Source organism: Melanostigma gelatinosum, assembly GCF_949748355.1.
Source record: "Melanostigma gelatinosum genome assembly, chromosome: 18".
Lineage (NCBI taxonomy): Eukaryota > Metazoa > Chordata > Actinopteri > Perciformes > Zoarcidae > Melanostigma > Melanostigma gelatinosum.
In genome coordinates this window covers 1,005,986-1,023,681 of record NC_136651.1, presented here as the reverse complement: position 1 = coordinate 1,023,681, position 17,696 = coordinate 1,005,986, and the positions used below count along the sequence as shown (strand labels likewise).

The 17,696-nt window shown below is 43.4% G+C and overlaps 2 protein-coding genes across 2 annotated transcripts; one reads left to right on the top strand and one right to left on the bottom strand.

Moving 5' to 3' along the window:
* The first annotated feature begins 1,362 nt into the window (after window positions 1-1,362).
* On the top strand, window positions 1,363-10,010 carry acads (acyl-CoA dehydrogenase short chain). Its single transcript, XM_079288802.1, has 10 exons — window positions 1,363-1,468; window positions 2,815-2,975; window positions 5,518-5,667; window positions 5,749-5,860; window positions 5,941-6,092; window positions 6,164-6,334; window positions 7,001-7,138; window positions 8,732-8,827; window positions 8,904-8,960; window positions 9,040-10,010. The coding sequence occupies exons 1-10, from the start codon at window positions 1,441-1,443 to the stop codon at window positions 9,190-9,192; spliced, it is 1,218 nt and encodes a 405-aa protein (XP_079144928.1). The 5' UTR covers window positions 1,363-1,440; the 3' UTR covers window positions 9,193-10,010.
* Window positions 10,011-11,019: 1,009 nt separating this feature from the next.
* cldn5b (claudin 5b) lies at window positions 11,020-12,011 on the bottom strand. The gene has a single exon (XM_079289256.1). It carries the CDS (start codon window positions 11,954-11,956, stop codon window positions 11,309-11,311), a length of 648 nt encoding a protein of 215 aa, XP_079145382.1. The 5' UTR covers window positions 11,957-12,011; the 3' UTR covers window positions 11,020-11,308.
* Window positions 12,012-17,696: the final 5,685 nt, after the last annotated feature.

The following is a 17,696-nucleotide window of genomic DNA, read 5'->3' as shown; positions in this document are numbered from 1 at the left end:
CTGAAATCAACTCAATGACCACTAGAACCTCTTTAAGGACCCCTGTAACCACCACAATGACTACTAGAACCTCTTTAATAACCCCTGTAACCACCTCAATGACCACTAGAACCTCTTTAAGGACCCCTGTAACCACCTCAATGACTACTAGAACCTCTTTAAGGACCCCTGAAACCACCTCAATGACTACTAGAACCTCTTTAAGGACCCCTGAAACCACCTCAATGACCACTAGAACCTCTTTAATAACCCCTGTAACCACCTCAATGACCACTAGAACCTCTTTAAGGACCCCTGAAATCAACTCAATGACCACTAGAACCTCTTTAATGACCCCTGTAACCACCTCAATGACTACTAGAACCTCTTTAATGACCCCTGAAACCACCTCAATGACCACTAGAACCTCTTTAAGGACCCCTCACACCACCTCAATGACTACTAGAACCTCTTTAAGGACCCCTGAAACCACCTCAATGACTACTAGAACCTCTTTAAGGACCCCTGAAACCACCTCAATGACCACTAGAACCTCTTTAATGAGCCCTGAAATCACCTCAATGACCACTAAAACCTCTTTAATGACCCCTCAAACCACCTCAATGACTACTAGAACCTCTTTAATGACCCCTGAAACCACCTCAATCACCACTAGAACCTCTTTAAGGACCCCTGAAACCACCTCAATGACCACTAGAACCTCTTTAAGGACCCCTAGAATCTCTTCACTGACCATAATAATCAGTTAAAGAGCCTCCTTAGAGACCAATAGAACCTCTTAAAAGACCACTAGAACATCTTCAATGTCCACTAGAACCTCTTCAACGACCACTAGAACATCTTTAGGGGGCAGAACCTCCCCAATGATCAGTATAACCTCTTTAGGAACCCCCTGAAACCACCTCAATGACCATTGTTCATCAGTCATGTGACGATCGGACTGATGAGATTTAGTTCAACATGTAAACAGTGAAGACGGATCACAGATTAAACTCTAGTTTATATTTGATTCGTTTTCTGATTCAACATCTGATTTAAATAAATGTTCATTGTAGACTGAACAACAAAAGGACCACAAACAACTTTCTTCATTCAGTACAAAGATTTGTGTTTTCATGATCTGATGTGTGATTGAAATGCAGGGATACGGTACAAGGCTGACGGTCAGAGTGCTTTTTTCTTTTCTTTTCTTTTTGTTTCTTTTTGTTTCTTTCTTTGCTTGTTAGTTATTTTTATTTTCTGATTATTATCATTCATTTTATTTTATTTTGGGGTAAAGATTGTAAGTCTAGTAAGTCTAGTGTCTGACCCACACTCCGGAGCAGAAGGCGGCGGTATTGCACCAATAAAGAAGGATCCCAACCGCCGTAAAACCAGAAGAAGAAGAAGAATGCAGCGGTGGGCTTCATAACAGTGAAGCCGAGAATAAGAAGAGGAGCCATGGCTGCACTGTTAGGAGCTAGGAGAGGTGAGTACACGAGGAGACAAGTCATTATAACAAGAGACAGTACTCATACATCAGAGACAATGCTAGCCTTAGCTAGGTTAGCATATGCTTGCTTCGTGTGGATACCGGAAATACCAGATTGTTATCAAACCTAGTTAGCTTAGCTTGCTATGTAACCAGTACATACACTAGTATATCAATATAAATATGCATAATTAAACACTGAAAACATTAATGTTGGCCAGCTTTGGTTACTGTCAAAAGAAAAGAGAAGCTAAATGTTAACGTTAAACATGTTTCTCACAGTTACATGACTGATAATGAGGATGAACCTTCACCTAGTTAGCATGAAGCTAACTAGTGAACTAATGCTGCCTTCAAAGACACAGTAAAGTAGAACCTCAGATGTAGTACAGTAAAGAGTACAATATGTACCTCTCAGATGTAGTACAGTAAAAAGTACAACATGTACCTCTGAGTAGTAGTGGTGAAAGAAGTACTAAGTAGCAGAACATGGAAATACTCAAAGTATGTCGAAGTTGTACTTAACAGTACTTTTGTAGTTTAATTCCACCGCTGAGTAAAAGCAAAGTATTAGAGGAAGAAACATACAAAATACACATACGGTGTAAGAGTACAACAACAAAGTACACTCGGGACAAACAATGTAAAAATATGCTGGTGAATATTTTTGTGTAATTATGGTCATAAATCCCAGAGTGTTACTTGTTCTCCTTCAGTTAATTGTTGACACATTAAACCTCTAAGTTTCCATTATGACCAAATACATTTAACACATAAAGTTTAATAAATCACTATTGTGTGTTTCTCTGCTCATTGTTTTGTCTTCTGTGCTGACAGCCAATCAAATGTGACCTTGTCACCTCGTATCAGATGAGTCTGAATCATCAGAGCAAACCATATCCTGAGTTGGGAGAACATCATTGAATTCACTGTGTGTCTGGTTTTTAAATGTTACATGGAATGGCCCCACCTCCACTTAGTGATTTTATTCATCACAATTTCTTCTTCTTCATACAAATAAATAGAAATTCCTAATAATCATAAATCCATGTCTGAATAACCCTGAAGTTATAGAAATAGGCACTTTCATATATTTAATTCATATAAAATATTCCAGGTCTCCTTCTCAAATGGGATCCGTATTTCTTTTATTTCTTGCAGCGTTATTTTCATACTTTAAACCCACAATTCATGACGGAGGAGTCGTCAGAGGATCAACACAGTTACTACGTTAAATCCACATTTCATCACAGTCCAGCCAATCGCTGCAGAGATGTTTCAGTCTGGACTAAACATCGACGACTCTCTATTGAACTTATTGTATTTGTGTTTCCCTCCCTCAGCTCTCGGCTTGTGTCTCTCTGGTCGTAGAAGTCTGTCTCAGCTGGCCGAGCTGCCGGAGACGCACCAGCTCCTGAGACAGACCTGCAGAGACTTCGCCGACCGAGAACTGATCCCCATCGCTGGCAAGCTGGACAAAGAGCACGCTTACCCTGCTAAACAGGTACACACACACACACACACACACACAGAGCTGCACACTTTAATAGTGACTTATGAGTTGAAGTTTGAGCCCATTTGTATCAGGTTTATCAGGTTTAAGATGAGAACCAATGAGATAGTTGCCCATGTTCAGACAAGAGAAGTCAAAGCTTCACGTGTTAAAGCTGCATTCTCTCTAGTGACCACCAGGGGGCGACTCCTCTGGTTGTATAGAAGTCTATAGAAAATGACTCTACTTCTCTCTTGATTTAGTACCTCAGTAAACATTGTAAACATGAGTTTATGTCTCAATCTCTAGTTTCAAGTCTTCTTCAATACAGCATGATGTTCATTTAGTACATTATGGTCCATTTAGAGCAGGGGTGTCCAAACTACGGCCCGCGGGCCAAGTACGGCCCGCGGTCCATTTTTAATTGGCCCGCAGCAACTTCTAAAAATATAATGTAATATGGCCCACACTTGAAACTTGCGCTTGACTGTATTGTACTTCTTAGTTTCACCACTAGGCGGAGATACTGTGTTGAACAAGGCAGCTTCTCCACAAAATAAGAGCAATCAAAGAAACATTACTTTCCACAGACACCGCACAGCTGTTAATTTGTTTGCGGGGAGTTGACGATCATTTCTGCATTAGGAGCTGCTTGATTTTAGGAGTCTAAAGAGCACAACAACAGGTAAGGACATGTTTGAAGCGGTGTCAGATGCAATTGACAAGATGGGACAAGCTGTGTGGAGTTATAACAGATAGGGCTCCAGCTATGAAAGGCGAGCGGAGGTGAGGCTCTTCAAATGCAGCGTATCACCCGCCAACAAGCCCTCTGTGCTCAGACAGTCCAGCTCGGCGATGTGATGAACACGGTTGTGAAAACTGTCAACATAATTCGAGCACGAGGGCACTCTACGCAACTTCAATGTTGCGCACTTCCCCACGCAGTCCGAAATCAAATGTGCTTTTCCAAAGGCCAACCTTTCTGCTGAAAGGGGGAAATACGTGTCCGTGATAACGTCTCTCATGACAGAACTCAGTCAGTGCTTACGTAGCGGCTGGTCAATAGAGGGCGATAGGGCGCCGCCCCACCTTGAGCCACAACAAATAAAATAAAATGAATAATAACAACAATAAACTATACAAATTGTCAATATTTGTGTTTTTGAAATATGGAATCACCCAGTAATATGTGTAAAATATGATATCTGCGGTAAATATATGCTTTTCCTGCATGTCCTCTCTGCGTGTGCACGTCTCAGCAGCGCTGGAGAAACTTCCCAAAAGAGCAGTGACGCAGTTTAGCCAATTGCTGATTAAAGATATAAATGTGTGACATACAATTTAGCCAATCAGCGCCCTCAAATAGATTCAGCTTGGGGCAGAATCGATTCGGGGAGTTGACGATCATTTGGGGTTCTGCCCCAAGCTGCGCGTTCCCGTCCGGACGAGTCTCTACAGGCGGGCGCGAGCTCCAGCGCGAGCACTACTCCTCCAAGACCCGTTTGAGAGGAGAACTTTGAGGAGAAACTGCAGAGCTGATATCAGATCAGCCTGACCTCACAATCAGACAGCAGACTAGCAGGAAAGGGAAGCAGTACATGCGAAGCTACCAGCTGTAAATAAGATGTCCTGACGTGTTTGTCAAAGTGTTATTTTCTGCTTTTTTTCATGTTGGAATAAATGTTAAATATTTAACTGCAAAGTAGCAATACGTGTTTGATACCTTCATTTATTTAGCATTAAATCATACTGGGATGTTTGCTGAAATTGATTGGATGTGGCACAGCCCTACCTAGAACATGTTCCACCAGCTGCCATGGCTTTCAATATGTTTCTCTCATTGAGAGAGACATCGAGCTGTTCAACTCCCTTCTATTTGAATAATGAGTCTGTTCGGCTCAACATACGTGAGCAAACATCTCTGTTAAATCTGAACAAAAGCACATTGGGAACCAAATTTGATTGATTTTGCTCACTTTAACACACTAGGGGTGAGGCGATCGGACCTGAGTGGCCCAGCCCTTGGTATATTTTTCTGTATGTGGCCCTCAGTGAAAAAAGTTTGGACACCCCTGATTTAGAGTCACACAGACCATAAAGCAGGGGATGCTTTAGGGCGGGGCTACTGTGATTGACAGGTCTCTATCAGAGAGGTCACTCCTCCTCAGTCCATATATGGTCACTTCCTGTTCACTGGTTGCAAAAAAACAAGATGGCGACCTCGAAGTTATTTTTAACATCTTCCAGTCTTTCAAAAATGTTTTTTTCAGTTAACTGGCAAATTTATGTTTCGCATGTAAACAGCCAACATCTCAATCTTTGTGCATCATCCATATTTACTTCATCTATTTTAATCTAACTGAACAAATATAATCAATATGTTTATTATTATTATAATAGCACAATTAATAAGGGTGTGTTTTATTCTTCAAACTGTTGTTTTTGTCAATTTTATTAAAAAAAATTCGGGCTTATTTACTGTGAATAAAGACACGAACCAGTCATTTTTAAGGCAGTATTTAGGTTTTTTTCCGTGTTGTTTATTGATGTCCAGATCGAGCAGCTGGGAGCGATGGGCGTGATGGCCATCGAGGTCCCAGAGGAGCTGGGAGGAGCTGGGATGGACTACCTGGCCTACAGCCTGGCTATGGAGGAGATCAGCAGAGGCTGTGCCAGCACGGGAGTGGTGGTGTCTGTTAACAATGTGAGTGGGTCCAGCAGAACCTGTGAGGGGTTTATTATTATTATTATTATTATTATTACTAAGCTGTGGTTCTGCTCTCAGTCTCTCTACATCGGACCGATACTGAAGAACGGTACAGAAGAGCAGAAGAAGAAGTGGATCACACCGTTCACCACCGGAGAGAAAGTGGGCTGTTTCTGTCTCAGTGAGCCAGGTGAACATCACGGACGGACGGACGATAGATATCCGCTCCTACGCCTGTGTGACTTGTGATTTATGATTTTTAATCTCCAGGTAACGGCAGCGATGCGGGCGCTGCCTCCACGGCGGCCCGTCAGGACGGAGACGAGTGGGTTCTGAACGGAACCAAAGCCTGGATCACCAACAGCTGGGACGCCTCGGCGGCCCTCGTGTTCGCCACCACGGACAAGAAGCTGAAGCACAAGGCACGACACGGCACTGTCGCCTGGAGAGATGAGGAGTGGATTTGTTTCTATTGACTGCTTCTTGTCTGCAGGGCATCAGTGCCTTCCTGATCCCGATGCCTCACCCGGGCCTGTCTCTGGGGAAGAAGGAGGACAAGCTGGGCATCAGAGCCTCGTCCACCGCCAACGTCATCCTGGAGGACTGCAGGATCCCGCTGGGCAACATGCTGGGGCCGCGAGGGGCCGGGTTCAAGATCGCCATGGTGCTTCTTCAAAAAGACTCCGTCGTTATATTTCAAATCAGAGCTCAATGCAACGAAACGATGTCTCATGAAAGTAGCACAGAATACAGCGCAGCTTCCTGAATATCAACAGTCTAGAGTTTCAGGAAATAAAACAGTTCCTTCATTAGAAAACAGGTCCGTAAACCAGCAAGTCATTTCTGTCGCTAAAGGAGTGAAATGTGACCACAAACACTCATCTGTTAGCGATTGCGTAATATTTCTCTACCTCGTTGTCTTTTCTCTTCTGCTCCAGAAAGTCTTTAGAGTCCTTTCAGTGTTTCACCGTGATTATCTTCACCAGGAACTTACAAACGGTCTTCACTGTTATTATTACTATTATTACTATTATTTTCATGTTGCAATGGCTTCAGGATATTTTTAAAAAGTTCCTTTTATGGGATATTTTTGTCCTTAGGGGTGTATGTTATATTATAGCCTTATTGTAAGAGCTGAGGCTCAACATCAACACAGACTACAGGCTCCAAAGATTTAACCAGTGGCCTCTAGAAGATCAAACAAATCCGTTTGTTCAGCTAAAAAAAAAAGAACTGACTTGCTGCATGAATATAAAGTGTGTTTATTTTACTGTAAGTTTTTTTTCTTTCTTTTTTTTCTTTAATTAATTGATTTATTTTTGTCCCTCAGCAAACCCTGGACAGCGGGCGTATCGGCGTGGCGGCTCAGGCCCTCGGCATCGCTCAGGCTTCTCTGGATTGCGCCGCGGACTACGCTCACAAACGCACCGCGTTCGGAGCGCCGATCGGCAAACTACAGGCCATACAGGTGACTCTTTAAACTACAGGTGACTCTTTAAACTACAGGTGACTCTTTAAACTACAGGCCATACAGGTAACTCTTTAAACTACAGGCAACTCTTTAAACTACAGGCGACTCTTTAAACTACAGGCAACTCTTTAAACTACAGGTGACACTTTAAACTACAGGCGACTCTTTAAACTACAGGTGACTCTTTAAACTACAGGCCATACAGGTGACTCTTTAAACTACAGGTGACTCTTTAAACTACAGGTGACTCTTTAAACTACAGGTGACTCTTTAAACTACAGGCCATACAGGTGACTCTTTAAACTACAGGTGACTCTTTAAACTACAGGTGACTCTTTAAACTACAGGTGACTCTTTAAACTACAGGTGACTCTTTAAACTACAGGCCATACAGGTGACTCTTTAAACTACAGGTGACTCTTTAAACTACAGGTGACTCTTTAAACTACAGGCGACTCTTTAAACTACAGGCGACTCTTTAAACTACAGGTGACTCTTTAAACTACAGGCCATACAGGTAACTCTTTAAACTACAGGCCATACAGGTAACTCTTTAAACTACAGGCAACTCTTTAAACTACAGGCCATACAGGTAACTCTTTAAACTACAGGTGACTCTTTAAACTACAGGCGACTCTTTAAACTACAGGCGACTCTTTAAACTACAGGCGACTCTTTAAACTACAGGCGACTCTTTAAACTACAGGCCATACAGGTGACTCTTTAAACTACAGGTGACTCTTTAAACTACAGGCGACTCTTTAAACTACAGGCGACTCTTTAAACTACAGGCCATACAGGTAACTCTTTAAACTACAGGTAACTCTTTAAACTACAGGCAACTCTTTAAACTACAGGCGACTCTTTAAACTACAGGCGACTCTTTAAACTACAGGCGACTCTTTAAACTACAGGCGACACTTTAAACTACAGGCGACTCTTTAAACTACAGGTGACTCTTTAAACTACAGGCGACTCTTTAAACTACAGGCGACTCTTTAAACTACAGGCGACGCTTTAAACTACAGGCGACGCTTTAAACTACAGGCGACTCTTTAAACTACAGGCGACTCTTTAAACTACAGGCGACTCTTTAAACTACAGGCGACTCTTTAAACTACAGGCGACTCTTTAAACTACAGGCGACTCTTTAAACTACAGGCGACTCTTTAAACTACAGGCGACTCTTTAAACTACAGGCGACTCTTTAAACTACAGGCGACTCTTTAAACTACAGGCGACTCTTTAAACTACAGGCGACTCTTTAAACTACAGGCGACTCTTTAAACTACAGGCGACTCTTTATAGCAAATATAAGTACGGGAGAAAACTTTCCATCGAGACACAGCGATGTTTGTTTTCCAGTCAGTTGTATTTTGTGTTTTTAGAACTTGAGTCCGAACATCTTGACTTGTCTTTGTTGTTTCTGAGCTGACCCTCTGACGGCTCATAGATCTCAGGATGTAATCAAAGATGCCCGTCACAGTTTTCGTCTGAGACACAAAGATCTAGTTTTGCTTCAGAAATGACTTTTGATGAATTGTCCAATCGTTGAAACACTAATAACGTCTTTTTCTCACGTCTTTTTAGTTCAAACTGGCCGACATGGCCGTGGCCGTAGAGAGCGCTCGTCTGCTCATCTGGAAGGCTTCACTTCTCCGAGATTCAGGGAAACCGTTCACGAAGGTACGCTCCGCTTCTCCTAACCAGATTTAACGAGTGAAGCGTCACGCTTTTTACCGCCCTGTGTTTTTGTCTGCAGGAAGCAGCCATGGCCAAACTAGCAGCGTCTGAAACCGCCACTTTCTGCTCCCATCAGGTAACAACAACAGGCCGTGAGCTCTCATCGTAACAGCCTCCAGGGAAACCTTAAGTCTCGTGTTTGTGCTTTTTAAAAGGCGATCCAGGTTCTGGGGGGGATGGGTTACGTGGCCGACATGCCGGCCGAGAGGCACTACCGCGACGCTCGCATCACGGAGATCTACGAGGGCACCAGTGAGATCCAGAGGCTGGTGATCGCCGGCCAGGTGCTGAAGGAGTACCAGCCGTAGACCACGGGGACGTTTAACATCGCTCCAGATGAAGAAGTGCATTGTGGGTTTATAGATCGAAGACGACGATGCAGAAGTTCATGAGGATTTCAGAGGATTTGAGGTTTGCAGTAACTCTTGTGTCTCAAAGGGAATTCAAGATCTTCAACACGGAGAAGAACTCCTTCAAACTTTGCAAGTACGTCGCTGGTTTAAAGGGCCAGTTCACCTTTAATTCCAAAAAACATGCCGATCGTTTCTGGGGCTTAAAATCTGCCGGTCTTGTTTTTGCTGTCTTCTCTTCTGCCAAACGTCCAATGTAGCGATCTCCAGCTGACCGTCAGTTACACTACATTCAGCGTGACTCACGCGGTCAGTCGGTGTCATTGTTTTGCAGATAAACATCATGAATCATAAATCGAAGCCGCTCCTCGTAGCTGCAGAGCTCTCCTGAGAATCTTCATGTTCTTTATTGTCAAAGTCGTCCTCTGATGGTAGTCTGTCCGTCTGTGCTGCTCACAGGAGCTGATCAGAGATCATTCTGGGTACTTTTAATCGACTATTTGCCAAAATGTGAATAAGAAGCTAAACAACAGTTTTTAAAACGAGTTCCTGTGAGAGCTGCTCACCAGCAGAGGGCGCCGCAGAGCCTCCGGGTCTCTGTGACCCACTGTGATCAAAACGTCTCTTATTAGATCCACTGATTCTATGATCTGGCTGTCGGTGCGAGTTTGTTCTTGAGTGACTAAAAACACACGATGTGGTCTTTATCGGGGCAGAACTCAGACGTGTACATATCTTTATGTCATTTATTGTGTGCAGATGATAATAAAAACATAATTACAAGAAATCTGTTTTTTTATTATTTTAAAAGCAATATTACAGAGTAACTCCAGTGTATTTCAGTAAATCAGAGTTTATTTGTAATGAAGCACAAAGTCAGATTCGTGTTTTCTTTGGGTGTAACTCGGGTGTTAACGTGCTCCGTAGCATCTTCTTCATCAGTTCATCGGACATAAAAGTTATTAAAAATACTCACGTTGCTCTAAAGACGTATAGAAACTCCCACACCTATCTATGGACTTACTACACCTACTGCTCTAACTCTGATTTAAGGGTTAAACGGGTGAGAAACAAGGTTTTACCAGGAGACTCTTAATTCGTTCATCTTTGAAAAAAAGATGGATACTAGTTTGTTTCTTGTTGTAATACTCATGTTTGCCACTAGAGGCTGCAGAGCGCCACTACACCATGTACCCTGCTTTATGGTCTATTAGAGACCTGTCAATCACAGTAGCCCCGCCCTGTCTGTTTCCTGATTTAGTTTCTTGTGTTCCACGTGAGGTCCTGATTGCTCCACTGGTCCAGATTCAGGCCGAGCTCCGTGAATCTGATTGGTCGCTGGCTGCATTGTTCCATCGAGGTCGCGTGAACCAGAGTCCTGATTATTTTCTGCCTCTTTTGTTCATCACACAAAACAAAATACATTCAAAAAAACATAACATGAAACTCTAAATGAGCTCGTTATGGAGGTGAGACTCAGCTTTTAATGATGAATATGAACTTATTTATGTTTCATATCACATATAAATAAATTTTAAATAAAGTTTAAATAACAAGCAGACACATAGATGTTGTTGTTTGTCTTTATTAGAAAACGTATCAAAAATGACGAAGTATAAAAACACGCAAATGTAAATCAGCTTTTTGATCCCAACGTGATGCTCATTGGTCTGCAAAGACCTGCTCATGGGAACCAGTCTCTAGACCAGCACACTAGACCAGTACACCAGACCAGTCCCTAGACCAGCACACTAGACCAGCACCTAGACCAGTCTCTAGACCAGCACCTAGACCAGTCTCTAGACCAGCACACTAGACCAGTACACCAGACCAGTCTCTAGACCAGTGGGAGGAGAACACGAGAAATATATTTACAATGAAGATCTGCAGCCAATCAGAGGCCGCGCGCGCAAACTGCACGATGAGAAATCGTATTTTTTTAAAGCACACAGTTAATGAACCAGTGAGACGTCACGTGCAGATTGAAACCCGTTAGCAGCTCCAATAAACAGCCACGTGCTCTGAATGAAGCTGAGCAGAAGTTTCCAAAACACGAAAGTCACACTAACAGTATTTAAACGTAATGCTTCTTGTCGAACTCCCCGTTGGATGTGATGGTCTTGGTGGGCGCGTACTTGATCGGGTACGCGCCCCGCGCCCCCCGGGATAAGGAGCAGACCAGCAGCGTCCCGCCGAGCAGCAGCAGCGCGGTGGCGGCCCATCCGATGTAGATCGCAGCCCCAATCTCGCGCTTCTTGGACGGCGGCACCTGCGGGTCGTGGAAGTCCACGATGATGTTGTTGGCCATCCAGCAGAGCGGCACGAGCACGGAGAGCCCGCTGACGATGTACAGGACACCCCCCACGTTCACCACGCGCACCTTCACCGGCTCCTCCCGGATGCAGTTGGTACATTGCGCGCCGGCCACCGTCACCGCGAGCGCCACGACACCGAGCACGGCGGAGATGACCGTGAGGGCGCGCGCCGTCTGCAGGTCCCCCGTTAGGGACAGAACCGAGTCGTGGACCTTGCACTGCATCTGGCCCGTGCTCTGCACCACGCAGGACATCCACAGCCCGTCCCAGATGGTCTGCGCCACCACGATGTTGGAGTCGATGAACGCGGTCACCTTCCACATGGGCAGCCCGCACGCGACCATCACCAGCAGGGAGCCCGCGAGGCACAGCGCGAGGCCGAGGAACTCCAGACACGCGGCGAGCATGGTCCTCGTGATGATGATGGTGATGAGGTCTTCTTCTCTGGTTGGTGATGCTCTGCGCGCGCTCAGCCTCGCCTCCGGTCAGTGAGAGCGTGCGCTCCGGGGCGTTCCATTTAAAGGGACTCCCGTCAAAACAGAAACTTTTTGGGGGCCAATCAGCAGCTGAATTGCATGTTTGTCTCAGCCAATGAGGAGGCGAGGTCTGCAGGAGCAGCTGCAGCATCTCTGACACACACACACACTTTACGCGTGCACGTTTACGCACACGATGTGAGGGAGTATTTACCGGTTTGGACCAGCTGGTGTGTGCGTCTTCTGGAAATCCAACTTCTTAACTTGACCCAACCCTCCGTGGAAAAGATGTTTCACAAGTGAAAGTTAGTTCATATCGTCTATTGGGCAAATAATATGATGTCATCATTTTAAAGGGAAACGAAGAATCCACCTTCACATTTCTCAATTGAAAAACCAGTATTGCAAATCCTAAATATCTTCTAACAGTCGATGAAAACACCTTTAAATGCCTTGAAACAGATGCTCACAGTAAAATACGTATACGTCATACAACACATCTTCAGTTTACACTCGCAGGATGAACGCAACGTGAACGGCACAATTTGTATTTATTTAAATACAACATGAACAATCTTCTTTGAATCACAGAGCATTGTCCCGCTGAAACAGTGTTTCTTCACCGACTGGTTGAAGACGTTGATTAAACGTTTTTCCAGGTTTCACCGGGATTTGCGATCCTGAAAACACAAAATTCTCCTCGTTCGGGTTTTTGCGTGAGTTGAAATAGTGTCCGCACTTCAGATGGTCTGTCGTATTTAAGGTGAACATCTAAACAAGTATTACAATGAAAATATTGAACCAGTTTTCAACGTCTTTTCACCGTCAAAATGCTCACTGATGTTACACAGTATAACACTGTACAGCAATGTTTTGACCCTCTTCTTCTTCACACATCGCTGTGTTTTACTCTCTGGTGTATTTTAGATGTTAAATGAACTAAAAACTCACTTTTATAACGTTGGGCTGCAGCGAATAGAGACATAAAGTCAACCAGAAGACAACCTCCGGTTCTTCAAGAGAAGCCAAAGCTTCAGGTGTTAAAGCTGCATTCTCTCTAGTGTCCACCAGGGGGCGACTCCTCTGGTTGTATAGAAGTCTATAGAAAATGACTCTACTTCTCTCTTGATTTATTCCCTCAGTAAACATTGTAAACATGAGTTTATGTCTCAATCTCTAGTTTCAAGTCTTCGTATCAGAGACACTTCAGGAAGGAGACGACCCACCCGTCAGTTTCCTGTTTCCATGTCACCACATGCCCCGCCCCCTTTTTCAGAGATAAAGCGACCGGTCCATTAACTCCTATGGGAGAAGTGAAGACTTCAGACCAGCATGGATTCTTCCCATCCACAGTCGCCAAAACTAAACTCAAGCTAATCTTCATAATGATAAATAAACCACGCCCACTTTTAGGGTGTGTGTGTGTGTTTGTGTTTGTTTACTGCAGAGAAAGTGATGTGTGTCGATGAAAGCTGGACCACACCTTCTGTATTTCCTCTCAATCCTTCATCTTTAGTCATGAAGTTCATCTTCCTTGTTTAGTCAGAAGGAGCTGAATCAGACCTCTGGTATGGGGGAAAAATGAATTCTTTAATAAAAACTATGAGCAAACTAGAGCAAAACAGATCAATATCTTTTATTGATAACGTAATATTAGATTACGTGAATTCAGGATTTTCAGAATAAAGCGCAGAGGCAGCAGGTGTTGATGAACATGCTGACAAACAACATTCCTGCAGAAAAAAACACAATCAGGGTCTCTGTCTGTAAATCTCATTATCTCACACACACACACACACACATACATGCACACACATGCACGTGAGGGAGAATGAAGTCATGACGTCGCTTAGTGCTACAGGTGAGTGGGTCATGAAAACACCTCGTCTTCATCAGTCAGGACTGAAGTCGCTGCCAGCAGAGTGGTTGAAACAATAGTGTGTGTGTGTGTGTGTGTGTGTGTCAGAGGGCCAGATGTTTCCTCCTCCTGAGCTCCGTCGACTCACTGAGACACTTTTACATCACGAAGCTTTCTGTGAAGATTAAATGAATATGAAATATATTTAATAAACGGAGGAATAGAAAGTTAACGAACTGAACTAAAGGAGTTTTTACTAACTCCACTCCAGAGTAGAACACTCTGGTCATGTGACCAGTTCACTCCACACATGTTACAGAATGTTGTTGTTGTTTGTAGAGTAACGATGACTGTACTTATTCTGTAACAGTGTTCTGTCTTCCTCTTATCATTAACAACTTCAAATGGACTTTTAACTTATTAGAGATTTTGTTGCTGTAAAAAACATTTCATCATCACAGAAAGTTAACGTTTGCATGACGAGCTAACTTTAAACTGAATGAATACATGATAATAATTTACTCATAAAACATAAAAGCTTATGAAAGGGTCCATTCTGCATAATGAGTACTTTTATTCTTACTACGTAGAATAAATCCATGTACTTTACTGTTGTACTTATATTTCTGTGCTCTTGCGTACTCATCATATTCATGACGTTTGCAGAAGCTTGTTTACAGAATGAAGTGGGAGTCAACAACAGAATAAATCATATTTAATGGCTTCATCTGATGCTGCTCTGCTGGTCTGTGTGATGCTGACCGACAGCTGCTCGGAGGCCTGAGTGTTAGGATGTCCGCTCTCTTATCACTTCCTCTTCCACTCCATTGTTCTCTGAATGGCCTCCTCTTTCCACATCAACTCCTTTTATTATCCACAGCGACGTGTCACCTGCCACGGCCGCTCGGCTCTGAGGAGGCGAGAGGCCGTGACGGTTACTGACGGTTAGCGACGGTTAGCGACGGTTACTGACGGTTAGTGACGGTTACTGACGGTTTGTGGCGGTTAGTGACGGTTTGTGGCGGTTAGTGACGGTTACTGACGGTTTGTGACGGTTAGTGGCGGTTACTGACGGTTTGTGACGGTTAGTGACGGTTACTGACGGTTAGTGACGGTTACTGACGGTTAGTGACGGTTACTGACGGTTTGTGGCGGTTAGTGGCGGTTACTGACGGTTTGTGACGGTTACTGACGGTTTGTGGCGGTTAGTGACGGTTACTGACGGTTTGTGACGGTTACTGACGGTTTGTGGCGGTTAGTGACGGTTAGTGACGGTTTGTGGCGGTTAGTGGCGGTTACTGACGGTTTGTGACGGTTACTGACGGTTAGTGACGGTTACTGACGGTTTGTGGCGGTTAGTGGCGGTTACTGACGGTTTGTGATGGTTAGTGGCGGTTACTGACGGTTACTGACGGTTTGTGGCGGTTACTGACGGTTTGTGGCGGTTAGTGGCGGTTACTGACGGTTTGTGACGGTTAGTGGCGGTTAGTGGCGGTTACTGACGGTTTGTGACGGTTACTGACGTTACTGACGGTTAGCGACGGTTACTGACGGTTAGCGGCGGTTAGCGACGGTTAGCGACGGTTACTGACGGTTAGTGGCGGTTAGCGACGGTTACTGACGGTTACTGACGGTTAGTGGCGGTTAGCGACGGTTAGCGGCGGTTAGCGACGGTTACTGACGGTTAGTGGCGGTTAGCGACGGTTACTGACGGTTAGTGGCGGTTAGCGACGGTTACTGACGGTTAGCGACGGTTACTGATGGTTAGTGACGGTTAGCGACGGTTACTGACGGTTAGCGACGGTTACTGGCGGTTAGTGACGGTTACTGACGGTTAGCGACGGTTACTGACGGTTAGCGACGGTTAGCGACGGTTACTGACGGTTAGTGACGGTTAGCGACGGTTACTGACGGTTAGCGACGGTTAGCGACGGTTAGTGACGGTTAGCGACTGTTACTCACGGTTAGTGACGGTTAGCGACGGTTAGCGACGGTTACTGACGGTTAGTGACGGTTAGCGACGGTTACTGACGGTTAGTGATGGTTAGCGACGGTTACTGACGGTTAGCGACGGTTAGTCCAGTCGTGTGTTTGTCCGGTCGCAAAATGTTTGGCATGTGGTTTAATGTGTGTGTGTGTGTGTGTGTGTGTGTGTGAGTGAGTGAGTGTGAGAGTGTGAGAGAGAGAGAGAGTGTGTGTGTGTGTGTGTGTGAGAGAGAGAGAGTGTGCGTGTGTGTGTGTGAGAGAGAGAGAGTGTGTGAGAGAGAGAGTGTGTGTGTGAGATTTGTCGTCGCTCCTTTTGTGTTTCTTGTTTTCATTTATTTTTTATCGCAAATTCATTGAGTTATTTTTCACATTGTTGTTTTTGTCTTTAAACAGAACGGAGACAGAGAAACACGATAATGAATACAATATGAATCAAACCTCACATCTAAAAAGTGCAGGTGCTGCTGGTATCAACAGTTTAGATGCGAAATATATATTAATAATTATATGTATATATGTTAATAGTAATGTAAAGTAGTGTAGTAGTATTTTCTGGTTGTTTGTTGGTTAAAGGCTTATTCTATAAATAAATAGAGAAATAATATTCACATAACGGTTGAACTATTTCCTGTAGATTTTAAATGGCTACATTTAAACTGGTCATCACGCTGAAACACTAACGAGTGAAGTGTTTTATGTCTTTACAGCTTTAACAAACCGCTGACTCAGCAGGAAATCACAGCTCCAGAGAGTCATCAGTCTCTGATAAGAGACACCAGTCCTTTAATCTCCTTCGTGCCTCCTCCTCCTCCTCCTCCGCTGACTAAATGACTGAGATTCCACCTGCTGGAACAAACGGAGGACGTGACACATCATGTGGCTCATCATCCGGAGAGACTTCAGCTGTTCTTTAGTCGTCAGGACGATGCTGAGACCAGTTCAGATTCATCAGCTTCATCAGATTCATCAGATTCATCAGGTTCATCAAATGTCAGTTTAATACTAATACTACAGTGTAGAGTATCTTTGCAGTGTAGTATTAGTACTTATACTCATAACAAAGTATCTTTACAGTGTAGTATTAGTACTTTCACTGTAACAGAGTGTCTTTACAGTGTGGTATTAGTACTTTTACTGTAACAGAGTATCTTTACAGTGTGGTATTAGTACTTTTACTGTAACAAAGTATCTTTACAGTGTGGTATTAGTACTTTTACTGTAACAGAGTATCTTTACAGTGTGGTATTAGTACTTTTACTGTAACAAAGTATCTTTACAGTGTGGTATTAGTACTTATACTCATAACAAAGTACTTTACAGTGTGGTATTAGTACTTTTACTGTAACAGAGTATCTTTACAGTGTAGTATTAGTACTTTTACTGTAACAAAGTATCTTTAGAGTGTGGTGTTAGCACTTACACTCATAACAAAGTATCTTTACAGTGTGGTATTAGTACTTATACTCATAACAAAGTATCTTTACAGTGTAGTATTATTACTTATACTTATAACAAAGTATCTTTACAGTGTAGTGTTAGTACTTTCACTGTAACAAAGTATCTTTATAGTGTGGTATTAGTACTTATACTCATAACAAAGTACTTTACAGTGTGGTATTAGTACTTATACTCATAACAAAGTATCTTTACAGTGTAGTATTAGTACTTATACTCATAACAAAGTATCTTTACAGTGTAGTATGAGTACTTATACTTAAAACAAAGTATCTTTACAGTGTAGTATTAGTACTTTCACTGTAACAAAGTATCTTTACAGTGTGGTATTAGTACTTATACTCATAACAAAGTACTTTACAGTGTGGTATT

Coding starts and splice junctions, on each gene's coding strand:
- acads (XM_079288802.1), top strand. CDS start 1,441: ATGGCTGCACTGTTAGGAGCTAGGAGAG. Junction 5,861..5,940: donor TTTCTGTCTCAGTGAGCCAG/GTGAACATCACG, acceptor TTTAATCTCCAG/GTAACGGCAGCGATGCGGGC. Junction 6,335..7,000: donor CCGGGTTCAAGATCGCCATG/GTGCTTCTTCAA, acceptor TTTGTCCCTCAG/CAAACCCTGGACAGCGGGCG.
- cldn5b (XM_079289256.1), bottom strand. CDS start 11,956: ATGCTCGCCGCGTGTCTGGAGTTCCTCGGCCTCGCGCTGTGCCTCGCG.